The 18,655-nt window shown below is 43.5% G+C and overlaps 1 protein-coding gene across 1 annotated transcript in view; it reads left to right on the forward strand.

Moving 5' to 3' along the window:
* Positions 1–16,404, forward strand: part of LOC145407668 (cell adhesion molecule Dscam2-like) — a 68,146-nt gene extending 51,742 nt beyond the window's left edge. Inside the window, exons 18-23 of the mRNA XM_080278537.1 lie at positions 1,365–1,614; positions 2,217–2,360; positions 4,466–4,636; positions 6,591–6,719; positions 7,876–7,955; positions 15,952–16,404. Coding sequence (XP_080134663.1) covers positions 1,365–1,614; positions 2,217–2,360; positions 4,466–4,636; positions 6,591–6,719; positions 7,876–7,955; positions 15,952–16,404 — 1,227 coding nt within the window. The remainder of the gene's footprint in view (positions 1–1,364; positions 1,615–2,216; positions 2,361–4,465; positions 4,637–6,590; positions 6,720–7,875; positions 7,956–15,951) is intronic.
* The last annotated feature ends 2,251 nt before the right edge of the window (positions 16,405–18,655 follow it).

The raw sequence follows: 18,655 nt of genomic DNA on the forward strand, positions 1-18,655 counted from the left end.
CTACTTGCAATTGCCCAGTGGTTAAATTGAGCTTTGGAAGGATCTGTCTTTGAAAGGGAGATATAAATAGTCGGCATTGATCCCTACAGTACAAATATTTATCAGTAACGTTGATGATGATGATGATGATGATGATGATGGTGATGGTGATGATTTGTATTATTATCGTCACCTTTATCATCATCAACAGCCCTGCTACCGGATTTTTATGGCAGGTTAATCTTTACCGTTATCATGATGTGCAACAATCCACCCTTATCACAAGAGTTAAGCACTTACGTACTAAGGCAGGTGACAGACGTACACACACACACACACACACACACACACACACAAAAGTATCTCGTCTCTTAGGTCTGTGGATACGCAAAAGAGGCAAATTCTTCAGATACCAATGTATCAGCTGAGCTGATATTTTAGACTATCGTACAGCATCCATAATGATAGTTTCTGTTCTGTAATGCTGAGTAACCTACAGTGAAATACCAAGGATGACAGTTGAACCTACATTACGCTGTGGCCTACTGTATGTATCATAATTCTTCGTTCGTGTCTCAGAATGCTAGCTACAACAAGAGGCGCGATACTTTTGTTAACCGTGCAGTACATTACCACAGTGGTCGAGGCTGTCCAGTCTCGCTTGTGAGGTCTCTAGTCAGTTCAACGAAATTTCATGTTGACGGGTTTTCCATTCATGGTCGCCAGATATTAATGACATTCTTTCACTGTCCTACTGCTAACAATACTTCCTTTAGCTTCAAAGGTCTCGGCATAATTATCAAACATCCACATTCGGATACACATACCTCATAAACTGTAGGCTGGTATCAACCTTTATGAATGATAGTGATTGGTCAAGCTGCTGAAGTACATTTTCTAAACTTCGATTCAAGGCTCGTAAAGCGAATGATGATGGTAACTTCGATGTATAAGCGAGAAGACACATTGGTTACAATATTATCACGTGTGCAAGCCCGCCCTTCCCGTCTGGTATTGCTCTGTGTCTGCCAAAGGCCATTCAGTCGTAATGAAGGTGGTTGTAACAAGAGGAGTAAACCTGTGATGGGAGGTCAGTGATGGGAACTAATTAAAAGGACCTGTGAATGAGACACATTGCCTCTCTAATAAAAAAAAATACAAATAGGAGCACAAAAGAAAGCAAACAATAGCATGTGTTGGTTCTTTCTAAGTCGTGTAGGCTATAAAAGTATTAACTTCTTTTTTTCGTGATTCCCTCCACTATTTGTTCAGAAAAAAAAAAAAATTGTAACTGCTATATATGTGTAACTCCAGGCACAGTACAGATTCTTTTTCTCTGGCATCTTCTGGGACTAACTGCTAATGAGTGTCGTTTATTGTGTCAGGACCTGGAGTGCGGGTCACGGTACCATGTGTATATAGTGGCTCACAACAGCGTGGGGTCCAGCCCGGCCAGCACCACGGCAGTAGTCCGTACCCTGGGCGGGGCTCCCCAGGCACCGCCCCCACTCCAGTTTCTAACGCCAAATTCGACGAGCGTGACGGTGTTTCCAAGGGCGTGGGTGGCCCGCGGCTGCCCCATCACCCACATGGTGCTTGAGTACCGTCGCCATGACGATCCGCAGTGGGTCCAAGGTGGGTACTTGCCTACTCACTTACGCTGTCCCTTGATTAGCAAAAATACCACTAAATGTATCCCTGTTTAATTTGTATCACTACACTTGCATTTAGCTTCTTATTGTAGACACATTCATATTGCATCTGAGTAGGATATATGCATATCTCTTGCAGTACAGTATATAAAGTCAGATTATTGTATTGATGAATTACCAACGAACTGCGTAGGACCCAACTTACCGCTAAGTCAGAAGTGCAATAAGGAAGAAAAGAATTGCATTATTAATGCAACTATAGGTTTTTAAAAATCAGCAATGTATGAAAATATATTTATTCACTTGTTATAGTTAACAGCGAAGTTAGCGAACTACAATGACTGTAACCACAGACTGTTTCAAACCATCTACGGTATTACTAACTGACAGTGTTATGTGGTGTGATAATGTGACATGATTTTGTGGTGTGGTATGATGTATGTTTTGGTGCGATGTCGTGTGTGGTGTGACGATAATGTGTTACTGTGTGGTACTGTAATGAGTACTATGTTGCAATAATGCGGTATATAGTGTAGCAGCGTGAGGTGTGGCAGTGTGTATCGTAACCCCAATATCCCCCTTCAGTGTCAAGTGGAGGTCCCCAGGCGCGTCGAGTGGAGGTGATCAGTCTAATGCCGGCCACAGCCTACTCTCTGAGGGTGACGGCTGTATCCAGTGCAGGCTCCACCACACACACCTACCCCTTCACCACACTCACTCCTGCAGGCGGTAGGTAGAAATAGCATTAAGCATGAGGCAGTGCAGGTAGACATGAGGTAGAAGAGGTGGAAGAAGTAGACATGACGTTCGAAAAGGTAGGCATAAGATAAAAGGGATCAATTTCCTGACGACGTATTCAGGAGGTACCAGTTTATTATCATTGGCTAACCGATGTTTATTTGTCCTTTGCTGTGATGTCTTAAAAGTGGTGGTGAGAATTTGGTGTGGTGTAAGAAGAGTTGTAGTGATATTTTGCTGTGAGGTAAGGAAAAGTAGTAGTGATCATTTCAGATAAAGGAGAAAAAATGGTAATGATGACAGGCTGTGATGTAGGAAGCTTATTAGTAATGATGTGCCCTGGTGTAGGAAAAGTGAGAGTGGAAGAATAATGATAAGAAATTAATAAAAATAATGATGATGATGATGATAATAATAATAATAATAATAATAATAATAATAATAATAATCCTACTTCAGAACTGCCGCCACTATGGCCCAGTAGAAGCTCACCTCAGTGGCTGTCTGTGAGGGTGCTGCTGCCCCTCCTCTCCTCCGTCGTGGCTCTCGCGTCATCACTTGCCCTCGTCTGTTACTGCGTCAGGAGAAGTAAGAGGCAGAGGGAACTTTTAGACCATAGTTTATTTACCAACCTTTTTAGCCAGGGGATGTCTTTAATTTTACCCTTACCCTTTCCTGACGGTTTTACTCAATTTAAGGCTAAACTTTTCTTACTGGAGGTTTAGACATAGCATTAGTACACCCCTTCAGTATGAGAAGCCGTACCTAAATTGAATGAAATCGTCTGAGAGCAGCAAGAGTACACTGAAAAGAATGGCACCCGGAGTCATGGCATTAAATTGATGAAGATTTTCGTCCTTTTGCAGCTTATTTCTGAGGATCATTAGCAGAATATAATAATACCACGACTCCACACCTTCGTAGCACTGCTTCGTGACTAATACCATACTGTAGTGTTTTATCTCTCGTTACAGCTCAGTATTCTAAATGGGGAGATAGCTGATGTAAGCTAGGTTAAAGTGAACACAATATAGCAGGTATGGTATGATAAGGGAGCTGAGGATCTTCTTAAAGTTATGGGTACACATAGTAAAAGAGTTAAACCTTTCTAAACACGCATTGTCCAGTTTAGACTTGTTATATTACGCTAGTCTGAAATAATGTTCATACAAAACGGAAGGTACTCAGTTCTCTTACTGTGCAACGCATTCTCCATCACCATTTCCTGTAGGTTTGTTTAATAATGTGTACTGTATTAAATAAGTATTTTCTCAAGGTTTCTCCTACTGCGTGAATAGAAGGCCTTAGAGACTAATACTTAGTGTATAACGTTTTCTTCACGACCAGTTGCTGTTGGCTTGATAGTTAATACACAGTGATTGAAATAAGTATATTCTAAGGGAACGAGTACTAACACACTTCTTGGGTTTCTGTGTGAATGTGGGTGACTGCAGTCCTCACCTCTCTTTAGACAGTGAGTGTGTATGATGAAATTACGATGCACACACGAGTACACCTAATGCAACTGTTGTTTGTGTGCGTTGTCTCATGGTCAAACTTGTCGTCCAAAATAAAGTGCGGATTAGAATCACCCACACTCACACGGACATCCATAAACTTTATATAAGTGGCGGTAGATCGAAGAAAAAACAAAAATAATCAGAAACACTCGTTTTGTAGGAAGACTTTCGTTAGTTTTCCCCAGGTCTAAATGATCTCGGGACAGAATTGGATAGGTAATTGCCTCGCTGATTGTACATAAGGGTTTGATTGATGCCTATGGAGCAAACAATGTGGGGCTTGTTAGTACTTTGGCATTTGGTTGATGTTTATTGCAGGCAAACAAACGAGAGAATCAGCTATGTTTCTGCACTTAATTGATGTTTACCGAAAGCAGACAAGGAGATATTCAATTGTACTTTTGAATTTAACTGATCACTACTGAATGATAACAGAGATTCCGCTGTAATTCTGTTCTTGCCTGATGTTTACTGAATGCAGAGAGTAGAGACTACTGTACATCTACATTTGACTAATGTATATAAAATGCGAACAGCGAGAGACTCCACATTTACCCCAAACTCGCCTTTGTACAGAAACAGCTCCATCAGGGGGCCACGAGGGAGAGGGCGATGGGGTTGATGGTGTAGGACGCGGTGCGAACACTGCCGCCCGGGACAACAAGCATAACCTGGCACAGAGGGAACAGTACTACGCCACCATCAGGAAATCCGTGCCCAGGGACCAGCAGAGTGACCTCATACCTGGTGAGTCATGATCCCTATTCACTTATCCCTAAAGGCTGGTTAACACAAGCATTTTCCTAGCATGGTGGTGAAGTACTTGTATCTGTGTAGACATACTGTACACGAAATTATTAAACCCTTAGGCATACTGTACACCAAGCAGTAAAACACGATTACGATTACGTATTTTATTAATTGATACCGCCAGATAATTTTTTAGCGCGCCAGAGACTTTGTGCTAAAAAGAAAGAAGTTAAGCTCATTATCATACTAAAGCAAGAATGGTGTTTCATTTAGACTGTATATACCTTGTAAAAATAATTGTTTTCCTTGAAATTCTAATATGTGTAAAGTATAAAACCTTATTTTAAGGGAAGTATAAACGAATTTGCAAAAGAGGAAAATGTATTTTGCAAGTGGATCATCCCCATAAGCATGTAAGATTTTCTCTGACTAAAAAACCGGAGGCATCTTTCAAACAAGCTGTTTTTATTTTTTATTTAGAAAAAATAAAAAGTTTTTAGAAGTGCTAGTGCTGTGACAAAGCCATTTGTTTGTATTTCTCCAAAACATTTGCTGTTATGACCAGTTTTCGCGCTGTTTTATATCGCTGTGCGTCACCACCAGCATTAAAATGATCGTGTAATCCAGCCTCTGTTCCTCCTGATGTGTCCTGTACTTAGCGATGTTGTTTGTTTCTTGAGTACTATTGATGTTCCTTGTCTCCAACTGATATTAACTTGTAGTCTGACTGATCGTTATTTGTAATTTAAGTATCATAGTTTTATTTTGCATCACACGTTTTGCCCTTTTAATGTCATTCAGCTTTAGTGCCGCATTTAGTACTATAAAAGTCTTCAACATTTACTATGCAGTATCGCGTCTTGGATTCAGAGTATTGCGTCGTCCTGTGTTAAACTTACAATGTCGCTTTGGTCAGATACTTCATCAGTTACTCCTACACAGCTGGTGTAATATATAAATGCAACATCATATTTTCATACTATCATAAGTCACTCAGATGTCGCAGCCTTGTATCTGAATGGTGGTTCTGTTAATGTTGTTCCTGGACTATTATACCTTGTCCAGACTTATCATGCATGAGTGTCAGTTATGGAACAGTGTGTGAGTGGCAGTTATCAGTCCATGTCTCCGGTGGGCCCACACTGCTGCCTCTTGCTCACCACCACGTCAGTCACTGGAAACTCAAGTACTGTAGTGTACGTCCTTATGGCTCCCTTGAAACAGTAAATATATAATTGTTGTAATCACAGTTTGAACTAATATATATATATATATATATATATATATATATATATATATATATATATATATATATATATATATATATATATATATATATATATATATATATATAAAATAGACATTATAAACAAGAGATGGAGGAAGAGAAAGTAAGGGATGTAACAGTGTTGATGGGGCCATAGGTATGAGTCTCGAGCCATCTGCTCAAGGCTTTAATCTGTACAGAACTTGCGTCTGTTGAATAGAGTGTTGCCCCGAGCTGAAACCATATGTAATGTTATGTTCTCTGTTTGTTGTTGTCCTCGGGCGTCCCTCATGACTGACGTTTAGTATCTGCCCTGATTGTCTTCCTAGATCATCTTCGTCAGTAGCTCCGTCAGGAAGGTGCTCAATGATAAGATTATTACGGCTTTTAAATTTACACGTAAGCGAAGACGTTGCTCCTGACTATGGGCCGTATTCTAGGTGACAAAGGAGACTTCTTAACATCTCTTCCTTGGCGACTCATTTTGCACATCACACACTAGCATTCTCCTGTATATTACTGATATAGTTTTAATACCGGCACAGTTTCTGTCAGTTACATAGAAGGGAATATTTAAGTGCAATGTGCAGAATAAATCGGTGAGGAAGAGGCGTTACGAAATCTTCAAAGCCACTCAGAAGACGACCCTAAGATGCTACCCGCTCCCTCCCTCTTCCCCAACAGAAAACGCGGAGGACATCTACCCGTACGCGACCTTCCAGCTCCCCGACCCGGCGCCCCCAGACTCAAACCACATCCCCATGTACCCGATTTACCAGACCCGCAATGACAAGGTCCGTAAACCCAAGTTGTGTATTGTTCTGTGTTCTCTGTAGTGTAGACCTGCCCTTTACATGTCCAAGGTTCTTATTCTCGTCAGCTGAGGAGGCTTTCTGGCCCCTTAATCTTATTTTTTGCATTTTACACTAGGCAATATGTTATTATATAGTTTGAATACCATCCTAGTTTGCCAGTGTCACATACCATAGCATAATACACCATATACAGAAACAGCCTGAATAAAAAAGAGATGCTTAGAAATCTTTTGAGCTAACGAGAATAAGGTCCCAAGTGTGAGTGTGTGCTTGTGCCACACCCCAAGTAGGTGTTTGAAGGCGGTATTTGTGTAGGCAAAGGAAACCCCTTCACCTTTGCCGTACCAGTTTATTCCTTCAGATGGTAAGTGTATGTTTTCATGGGCAGAAGAGGCTCCGTAGAATATCTTCCTAACCTTTACCTCTGTATATGGCACACAACTACCCTCCTTTACTGTATATTATTTGTTGCTATGAAAAAGGTGTCATGGAGGTTCCTCAGGCCACCAAGATGCCACTCCCAAGGCCACGAGACAACGACCCTGGGTGCACTTATCCTCCATAGAGTGTGTGTGTGTGTGTGTGTGTGTGTGTGTGTGTGTGTGTGTGTGTGTGTGTGTGTGTGTGTGTGTGTGTGTGTGTGTGTGTGTGTGTGTGTGTGTGTGTGTGTGTGTGTGTGTGTGTGTGTGTGTGTGTGTGTGTGTGTGTGTGTGTGTGTGTGTGTGTGTGTGTGTGTGTGTGTGTGTGTGTGTGTGTGTGTGTGTGTGTGTGTGTGTGTGTGTGTGTGTGTGTGTGTGTGTGTGTGTGTGTGTGTGTGTGTGTGTGTGTGTGTGAAATGTCTCCGCTACTTCACCTTTAACGGCACCAAAGTAACATTTCCATCCCTGTGTCATATCTTGCACTTTCTCAGGACATACTCTGGTCTGTTTGTGATGCATTTGTCTCGTTGTGAGCAGACAATCATTCCAAGGCATGAATAGTGAGCGAATGGACGTGTGACCAATTTCAGTGGGTACTTGGTTCATACTTCTCCTATTTTTGTGCTGTACTTTCTTATTTACAAATCTTAACGTCGCAGTTTTTTAGTGGAAACTAGGGACAGGATGATGATGACCATCATGATCATGATTATGATGGCACGATCACGACCACAGTGATCATGATGATCCATGCAAGTAATACAGATAATGAGTCAGAAACAATACCGAGGAACTACGATCTTGAGTCAGCACAGGTAAACAGATAAAGTGAGATTGGTTAAGCATGACTGAACGTAAACTCACGAAAGCTTATCAGTGTGAAGAATACATTTTATTACTCGAATCATTAGGAAAGAACGAGAGGAGATTTAGCTCCAAACATCATTACTACATTTAACTGCTGTGCAAAGTCAGACTTAAAACTAACAAACGCTGAAGTTATTTAGACGGAAAATTACGAGGACACACTGCTCTTAAACTGCGTAAACTTCCGTACCGGACAATGTTTACATCGTGTGTGTGTGTGTGTGTGTGTGTGTGTGTGTGTGTGTGTGTGTGTGTGTGTGTGTGTGTGTGTGTGTGTGTTTGGAGATGCATCATTGATACACTGAACCCGGGGATGTGCAGTGTTTTTCAATGTATTCTTGCTATCCCATGGCGATATTATTCAGCTTAAGATAGATTTTTACAGGGAGGGGAGATAAAGTTCTAATGATCCCCCTCAGTACATGATATTTCGCCAAGTTTAATATAATCATCTAGTAGTAAAATAGAATAAGAATAGGGCGTCACCTGGGTTTCAAGAGGTGCGTGGAGGGTGGGTTGAGGGGGAGGCGAGTTTCCTGTATAGGAGACCTGTGGAAAGAAGTGGAATTTTAATTGGACTACAGGATACTTCACTACATTACCTAACAGCGACAAGGAAGGGTTTATATGTAAGAGGTTTGGCGAGGAAGCATTAAGGACGGGAAAGGCTGTTTGGGGAGGGGAGAGTATCTGTAGAGAAGAAGTTGAGAGAGGAGAGTTTCCGTAGAGAAGGTGTTTGGTAGTGGAGAGTGTCCGAAGAGAAGATGGGGTTAAGGAGGGGAGAGTTTCCGTAGAGAAGGGGTTGGGGAGGTGAGAGTTTCCGTAGAGAAGGGGTTGGAGAGGGGAGAGTTTCCGTAGAGAAGGGGTTGGGGAGGGTAGAGTTACCGTAGAGAAGGGGTTTGGGGAGGGGTGAGTTTCCATAGAGAAGGGGTTGGGGAGGGGAGAGTTTCCGTAGAGAAGGGGTTGGGGAGGGTAGAGTTACCGTAGAGAAGGGGTTGGGGAGGGGTGAGTTTCCGTAGAGAAGGGGTTGGGGAGGGGAGAGTTTCCGTAGAGAAGGGGTTGGGGAGGGGAGAGTTTCCGTAGAGAAGGGGTTGGAGAGGGGAGAGTTTCCGTAGAGAAGGGGTTGGGGAGGGTAGAGTTACCGTAGAGAAGGGGTTTGGGGAGGGGTGAGTTTCCATAGAGAAGGGGTTGGGGAGGGGAGAGTTTCCGTAGAGAAGGGGTTGGGGAGGGGAGAGTTTCCGTAGAGAAGGGGTTGGGGAGGGTAGAGTTACCGTAGAGAAGGGGTTGGGGAGGGGTGAGTTTCCGTAGAGAAGGGGTTGGGGAGGGGAGAGTTTCCGTAGAGAAGGGGTTGGGGAGGGGAGAGTTTCCTTAGAGAAGGGGTTGGGGAGGGGTGAGTTTCCTTAGAGAAGGGGTTGGGGAGGGGAGAGTTTCCTTAGAGAAGGGGTTGGGGAGGGGAGAGTTTCCTTAGAGAAGGGGTTGGGGAGGGAAGAGTTTCCTTAGAGAAGGGGTTGGGGAGGGAAGAGTTTCCGGAAGAGTGAAAGCCGCCCCGCAAGACCACTTAGAAGGGAGCTCTGGATTAGGCCTACTTCCTTGAGATACCACATTTATAAACTCTCCTGAGCTCGTTTATATTTTTCTTCCTCTACTATTGTGTCCTTTTACTGTCTTTTTTTTATTCATGCCGTTTCTTTATATGATTTAGTGCCGTATAGCCTTTGCTGCTTGGTGAAAGGAATTTATCTTTCATTTCAGTCCAGTACATTTTTCTTCACCCATACAGCTGTCATACACTTCATAGCCAAAACAGAGTATCGAGAAGAGAACTATATGCAATAAATGTTAACTCCTATGGACCCTTGTTTACCCTTGAAATTGGTTATCTTTATAAATACTTAACCAGAGGAGCCGCCACAGTCCTGCCCGAGACGCTACACTAAGAGGAGACCAGGGGGTGCAGGAGTGGGGGCCGCTATTCAGCCAAACCTTTTATCCTTTTTACATATCTTTTTCATTTGGGTGGAAGCTTTACATTTAGGCCACTGTAAACTGAGGACAGATGCGCTCAGCTCTATTTAAACGATGATTAAGTTGGATTAGAAATAGATGTCAATTTTATGAAGCTGTGTGTGTGTGTGTGTGTGTGTGTGTGTGTGTGTGTGTGTGTGTGTGTGTGTGTGTGTGTGTGTGTGTGTGTGTACTCGAGATACATCGAATTCTTATGTAGCGCTTTTGTCTGGATCGAAATATAACTCCCAAGCTTAATCTTCTGAAGGGTACAAGAATAAAATGAAACAGACGTCATCGGTAGTTGTGAAGATTCGTAACACTTCCTCAGCGATTTATTCTGCACATTACACCTCCATATCTCTGTAGGTCATGCGATATTAAAGTGATATAAGTAGCCTACAGGAAAATGTTAAAATGTAATATCCTGAGTGATTAAGCGAACTTATCACTCCAAGGGACACAAACAGTCACCTTTTTAATAATTTTCCCTGCCTACACACCGCTGCAGGATAGAGATAGACTGTAATCCATCCATCACCAGATCAGTAAGGTACAAAAGAACATTAATGTGTTAAATGCAAAATGATAAGGCGAACTTCTGACCCCAAGGGACACAAACAGTCACCTTTAGTCACTTGCTTAATCATTTTTCCCGACTACACTCCGCTGCAGGATAGAGAGAGAGAGATTCACAGTCACTTATCGATCGAACAGATAAGCAGATAAAGTAGATATAAAAGGCTGTTAAGCGTAATATGCAGAAGAGATAAGGGAATTCTGGCCCCAAGACCCATAAACTCACCATTTCAGCCATTTTCCCCGCCTACACACTGCTGCCGATGGAGATACACACAGAGATTGACAGTCTCCCACCCAGCACGCCGATTAATGAAAAATTTTATGAGCACAGTATTCAGAGGTGTTCATTTACATATTGCCCCGTGTTACTCGGGCGCAACAAGCCGCTCATCACTGCTTTGTTCCGCATCCCGTATGATCAATGAGTTTTTTACTTTTTTTTCCATATGTATCCCCGGCTTTGAACGCGCTGCTGGTGATGATGGTGCCCTGCTGTTGGAAATATTGTTAATGGGAAATTGTTGCTCTTTTGAACTCAACCCTGAAGGTTTTCTCCATGTTGCCTCGTATTAATAGACGTGTTGTAGGTTATAATCGTTGTTAGAGTCATGCGGGAAATTGAAATGATACTCCCTGGGCTCTGTTTTAAATGTCCGTCTGTCTGCCTGTCCCTTGTATTAGTAGGAAATAGGATTAGAATGATGATGACGATGATGATGATGATGATGATGACTGTGTGCTTTGTTTCTTAGTGTGGAAAATGGTGTTAAATGAGACGTTGTATGAGAAGTTATATCCTTATTTATCCAACAAACTAGTATATCGTGTTTATGCTGATATGTACAGTAACTCTGCGTGGAAGTGTTTTTTTTTTTTTTTTTTTTTTTTTTTTTTAATGCGGCCTCCTATTAATGTCGGTGTGGGTCATGCTGGAAATGCTGGTTGAATTAATACTTCTCGGGCAATATCGCTTAGTGTTTGTCTGTTTATCCACCCCTGTATTTAGCCCACCCTATAAATTAATGGGAAACAGACTTACGATGATGATGATGATGATGAATAACTGCCATGTTCCCTGTTAGTGTCTATCTAGTAGCATCGTAGATGAAATTACCATCCGTTTATCTCCTGTATCAACCAGTAACTCTACTGTCTGTTTTGTGTGATCAGTTTTTGCATATTCTATCTATCCATCTATCTATAGCAAGACGCCTTAATCCCATAAGGTGTGGCCACAAGCAAAGCCCCTCCATATTGCCTTAATCCTATAAAGTGTGGCCACAAACAAAGCGCCTCCATGTTGCCTTGTCCCCTACCATTTCGCTGCCCTCCCCGCAACTCGCCCTCCCCCTCTTTCTCATATATCGATGTTGTAGGCCAGTCTTTTTGTGAAGCAAGGAAGAAATATTAGTTAACTTATTTTAATTATTTTATGTTCACAGTAAGTTTTCCATTTTATTGTAGGAACTAAATACTCCCCATTAAATATAATTCATCACGCAGTATCTGGACTGACAGAAAATTAACTAGGTTTGATTAGTTTTGCATAAATTGAATACTCATTAACAACCTCCAACCATATGACGTGATTTTCATTATTCTTGGTACCGTTAGACTATTTTAATCAGCTTAAGGGAGTCTTTCAAGGCTGTGTGGGTAGGTTACAGCCTTCGTTTATCCTTTAGCTTCTAAGCGGGTTCTTTTAGGCTTAAGGAAATCGTCTGGAGGTAGCAAGAAGAAAACGAAAAATCAGTCCATCGTGGCAGACAGGTAACTTTCTTAATGTTGAAACTTGATACTTCACTTGTTAACTCTAGGTGATTTTATACATCATCATCATCATCATCATCATCATCATCATAACAGTATTCCAGCTGATACACGAGTTCATGGGGTGGTAAAGATCCAAAACTAGGAAATAGGAAAGCACAAAAATAGGAGAACTGTCATAAAGTGTCCAGCGCAAACAGGCGACATCTCCATTGGCTCAGCACCTCCCATTACTCAGCACCTCCATTAACTCAGCACCTCCATTAACTCAACACCTCCATTAACTCAGCACCTCCATTAACTCAGCACCTGTCCACTTACTCAACATCCAAACCTACGAAATCAGATAAAGCGAAAATATAAAGCCGTTTCTCTGAACATCCCCTCGTGAAGGGAGACAAGTAAGACTCTCTCGCCACACACCAACACAAAACTGGATAAAACTTTGTGAGGTTAATTGGGTCTCCACACTATGGCGGAGACCTGCAGTATTTTCTCAGTTTCCTTCTCTCTCTCTTTCTGTGTCTGTCTGCCTGTCTGTCTCTCATTCTTTCTTTCGTTTGTGTCTGTCTGTCTGTCTGTCTGTCTCTCTGTCTATCAGTGTTCCTTTCATTCCTTCCTTCAAACACTTTTCAGTTGGGTGCCAATCCTTTATTTCTTCACCTGGTCGTTTCTAACTTGGCATACCTGTTCCTTGGATAAATACTCTCAGGTACCTTTTTATTTTTATTTCTTTTCATGTAAACATGTTGAAGGGTTTAATGGGGTCAAAAGTCAAACCATACAAGCATACATTTGGGGATCCGATGTTCGTGTATAATGTTCGTGTGTTTATTATTCATCGTGACAGTTTATACAGGAATATGTCAGTGTACAACAGCTGTGTGGAGACCATCTTGTATTCTCTTGGGAATGTTGCAGTCTTTTTTTTACATATTTATTTATTGGTCTTTATGTGATTATGTGTTCGTGGATGATGACAATGATGATGATGATGATGATGATGTACGCTGGTAATGGTTGTGGTAGTGGTAACGATGGTGTTTTGCATTCATTATTCTGGTGGTGTCGTGACTGTGGTGGTTGTGGTAAAGCTGCTGGTGGTGATGTGCACTGGTTGTTGTGGCGTTGTGGCAATGTGTCGTGGCTGTTGTGGTTGTTGTAGTGGTGATGGTGTGTCATGACTGTGGTTGTTAGGGAAGTGTTGGTGGTGTGTCGTGAATGTGGTGGTTGTGGTTGGGATGGTGGTGTTAATGTTCATTGGTTGCTGTGGTGGTGTGGTGTTTGTGTTGATGTGGTTGTGGTACTGGTTTGTCTTGGTGGTGTGTCCTTGTGGTGGTGATTGTGGTGGTGATAGGTACAAATGAATATGGTAAAGAGTCGTGATTGTGGTAGTAATAGTGGTTGTGCTGTTCCTGTGGTGGTGATGGCTGTGGTAGTGGTTATGGTGCTGTGTCCTGGCGATGTGTTGTGGTGCTGTGTCCTGGTGAAGTGTTGTGGTGCTGTGTCATGGTGCTATGTCCTGGTGATGTTTTGATGCTGTGTCCTGGCTTTTTGTCCTAGTGATTTGTTGTGGTGCTGTGTCATGGTGCTTTGTCCTAGTGATATGTCCTGACGGTATGTTTGCCCTGGTGGCGTGTCCTGCCTCTCACCCTACAGTGTGGTTGTGCTGCAGGGGAACGTGTGGAGGGGATTCAGTGCAGCGTGAACCAGATAAGAGCCCTCCTTTACCCTCTCCCTTACCATCATACTCCCCTCACTCTCCCTTACCATCATACTCCCCTCACTCTCCCTTACCATCACTCTCTCCCTGACCCTCATACCTCCTTCACACTCCCTTACCATCATGTTCTCCCTGACCCACATACCTCCTTCACTCTCACCATCACTCTCTCCCATACCCTCATACCTCCCTCACTCACCCTTACCCTCACTATCTCCCTGACCCCTCATACCTCCTCCACTCTCACCATCACTCTCTCCCTGACCCCTCATACCTCCTTCTCTCTCACCATCACTCTCTCCCCTACCCTCATACCTCCCTCACCCACCCTTACCCTCACTATCTCCCATACCTTCAAACTCTTTCTTCTCCCGTCCTCTCTCTCTCTTCTTCCTTCCCCTCCTCCCTCTTCTTTCCCCCTTCTTTCCCTTTCCCCTCTCTCTACGCCCCACGGTTGTCTTCTTTCTCTTTTCTCCCTTTCCCCCTTTTCCTCCCCTTATGTTCATTTTCTTCCCCCTTTCTTCTCCCACCCCCCACTTCCTTTCCTTCTTCTGCTCCCATCTCCCTTCCTCTCTCCTGTCTACTCTCTCTACATTTCATTGTCTCTTCCCCTTCCTTCTTCCATTCTCCTCTCTTCTCTCTTTCTCCTCCCCTCTTTCCTCTCCTTGCTGCCCTCTTTTTCTTGCTCCATCCCTGTCTCCCTTCCCCCTGTCTCCTCTTTCACTCTTCACCAACCTCTCTTTCCTCGCCTCACTCCCTTCCATCTCTTACCTTCTTTATTCCATCTCACTCTTCCCTCTCACTCCCTTGCCTCTCTTACCTTCCTAATTCTCTCTCTCTCTCTCTCTCTCTCTCTCTCTCTCTCGACACTCGCATTTCCCACAACACTTGACCACCGGCTCTTCAGAAACCAAGGACGAAATAGGATCTCTCTCTCTCTCTCTCTCTCTCTCTCTCTCTCTCTCTCTCTCTCTTTCCCCTTAACTCTGTCTCTCCTGTCCTCCCTACTTCACATTCGATTTCTGTTTAACTCTTCTTTTCCCCTCCTCATCCTTTCTCATACCACCCCTTTCACACTCCCCTCATTTTGTCACTCCTCATTTTTCCCCTCACTCCACCACTCCTCATTTATATCCCCTCACTGTGACCCCCTGCTCATTCCTCTTCACTCTAATTCACTGTCACCCCTCATACTATTACCCCACAACCCTACTCTATCACTCTTCATTTTGTCACTCCACTCTATCACCTTTCACTGCCATCGCTCACTCAGTCATCTCTCACTCTATCAACCCTCACTCTCTTAATCCTCAGTCTATCAATCTTCACTCTATTTACTCCACCCCTCACTCTTACCCCTCCTTTTATGACTGTTCACTATATATCCCCTCACTCTGCCAACCCTCAATGTCACCCCTCACTCTATTCACACCACTTCTTACTCTGTCAGCACCATTCCTCACAATATCATCCTTCTTCTGTTTACACCTCCCCTCACTCTGAGCAAACCACCACTCATACTGTCCCCCAACACCCCTCACTGTCCATGAGAGAGAGAGAGAGAGAGAGAATTTTGTCCATATTCTCCATGAAGTGCAAAGTGTTAAGGTGATGCGACTGATGGATGTACGAAAATATTTAATAAAGTTAGCACATTTTATATTAAGCTTCCATTTTCCGTTGTTTGCCTCAGTGTTGACCTTTCTCGTTTGACTGGCCAGTTCCAAGATGTGTTATGGTGCTGACTATGGTTATTATTATTTATTTATTTATTTATGAAATCCACCCACAGAGGGATAGTGATAAATAATTAGTTGATGATAATAATATGTATTTCACCAATATTTTTACATTCTCGGTAACAGAAGCTGGAAGGGTACGGGGAGGTGAAGCGGCGCGGTAGTCGCAGCCGTGGCCAACGCCGCAGCCGCAGCCGCAGCAGGAGTCGGGGCGGCCTGGCGGACAGCGGCGAAGACTACGAGACTCTGGGTTCGGACACGGAGACGGAGCACGGCGGAGTCTCATCACGCACAGAATCCTCGAACCAGCTGGACGACATCCCCTCCATCAGAGACCACACTGTATATGCGAGGGGCCCCGGGAACAAGGACCCCAGGGATGCAGTCTACTCCAGGGACACGACCAAGGACCCGAGGGAGGTGGTGTACACGAGGGAGACGCAGAAGGAGGCCAGGGAGCAGGTGTATTCGAGGGAGGCGCCGAAGGACCCGAGGGAAGCGGTGTTCGCCAGGGAGGGGTCGAGGGACAGTAGCAGCGGTGCGGCCTTCCAGCAGAGGATCCACCACAGTAAGTATTAACTCCCTGGCTCGTATCCCCGTTGGCACAGAAGGCTCGCTAGTACCTCTTCCTTAACGATGTACAAGGTGGTTCATATATAACCCTCCACTTCCACTCCGCCGGGCGACTTATTGTGTGTTGTGGAGACGGGTCAGTCAGCGTTATCAGTATCTACCCCTGCATCATTATTCATTTCCTACTCCCACTGCCACAACCACGCCCACACCAGCCGACAGGGCCGTCCTCACAACACATGACATACTGCCACGTGAGTTTCTAGTGGAGCGCTATTTACTGGTCACCTATATATTTTACTTGTTACACTTTGCTATCCTCCTGTATGTTACGTTTCCCTTTTTAATATCAGCGTAATACATAAGTAGCATACAGGAGAATACTAACAAGCCATAGTCAGAGAGAAACTGGTAAGAAAGAGGTGCTACAAATATTTTCTAGCACCTCTTCCTTGGGGGATTATTTTGTTTCACCCCAATATTCTCTTTAATATCCCTTGAATATCGAGACAGTATAAGTAACATACACACGCATATCAGTGTGGCATATGCTGGTTTTAAACTGGAAAGGAAAAGGTGGTGAAAAGTGTCCTCCCCTCAGCATGCGACCCCCAAAGCCGTATTCACATCAGCAGTGGAGGATTCCTTGCACTTTTTCCTCATAAGTTTATTTCTGCATATGACACGTTGATATCCTTTTGTATATTATTTGTAACCTACATCGATATCAAAAGGACAGACATATTATGCAGGAGGGTATAAAGGGTAGTATGTAAAATAAATCGCTAAGGAAGAGGTGCTAGGAAACTTCTCAGTCCACCAGGAATACGACTCCCAGCCTTCGGCAGGTGCTCCTTCAGCTTGTTTTAACTCCCTATAGGCCAGGATCTCACTCGGGACGACAGATAAGCCACTGAACCCTCACAAAACAGAAAGCCACTCGTAAGCTGGATATAAATGGTCTGGTTGTAGGAAAAATTCATGTAAATGTGTGTTGTGTCCTGAAGGGGATATTGGAGACTGTTTTAACCCCTACAAGAGGACGGGAATTATCTTCTAAGCTAAAAGACGCAAAGCCAGTCGTGGCTTTCCGTCTTTATTAAGAAGGATATGATCTGGCTGTGGCGAGGATAAAAGTTAAGATTACTCATACTCTGAATGGGTTACTAATGACTGTTTTAACCCACTGCAGTCGAAAATCCACACTTAAGCCATAACAAATTTGACAGTACAGAGTTCAACAGTTCACATTTTTGCAAGTCCTGCAAGGGTTAAGATGAACAGTTGAGGTCCCTAACCCACCAAAGCACAGCAAAGTCATATTTTCTCTTTGCCACGCTTCGCTTCATTGGGATCTGTTGTTAGCCAGAAATACGCTTATCTGTCTCTAAAACGGCCGTATCCTTAAAGCAGAAGTCGCGAAGGTGTAGGCAAGACCCCATATGTGACAGACAGTTTATAATATTTAAAATCCATGATGAGGAATTTTTAGAAAGTTCATAACGTATAACCTTCTAAACCCAAGATAAGAAGAAAGTGTTTGCATTCTCAACCTCGATATTGAGTGCACGATTTTACATATCAAACAGACTAATCACGTGCCAAATAATAATTCCAACAGTGCTATAAAATTTGATGGAGGTAAGATTACAGCAACTTATGTCAGTTGAGGGTCAAAGGGTCAGAAATGCGGGGTCTTTCTTACGTCATCGCCCCCTCTCCCAGCTTTAAGAATCCGGCCGAAAGTGTGATCCTTTATGGCCACTTTTGTCTACACGTGGTTGTGACATGTCCACCCCCCAGCCCCCCTTTGTGCCACTCACTGCCTGACTCACCGCACCTCACGCTCCTGGCCAAAAGGGCTCAGTGTCGGTAACTACTGTACTTATGCTCGATACCACTTGATGTTTTAGCTTCCGGGGTGGTAGCGTCACTTGGCCCTCTTAGAAATTAGGTTGGTCTCTTTACCTCAATTTTGAGTTTTAAAAATATATCAAGATTAAATGTCTCATGTGTACTTTGATTTAACTGAGAATGAGAAGAGGCTATAGCTCATTTCAGTAAGAAATTACTTTACTTGAGGCGAAGCGACGCCCCCTTCTTTAGAGCTCGATCGTATGTTTGTGTATATGTATGTATGTATTGCAACTGATATGATGTACGGGTCCTGGAAAACAGCTGACCAGTAGGACTGAGCACCTCTTTCTGTCGCTGGAAGTGACCCGCCCCCACCCGCAGCTTTATGCATGGATGTAAT

The sequence above is a fragment of the Coenobita brevimanus genome, chromosome 74 (assembly GCF_032717465.1).
Source record: "Coenobita brevimanus isolate Jiangsu-jjx chromosome 74, ASM3271746v2, whole genome shotgun sequence".
Lineage (NCBI taxonomy): Eukaryota > Metazoa > Arthropoda > Malacostraca > Decapoda > Coenobitidae > Coenobita > Coenobita brevimanus.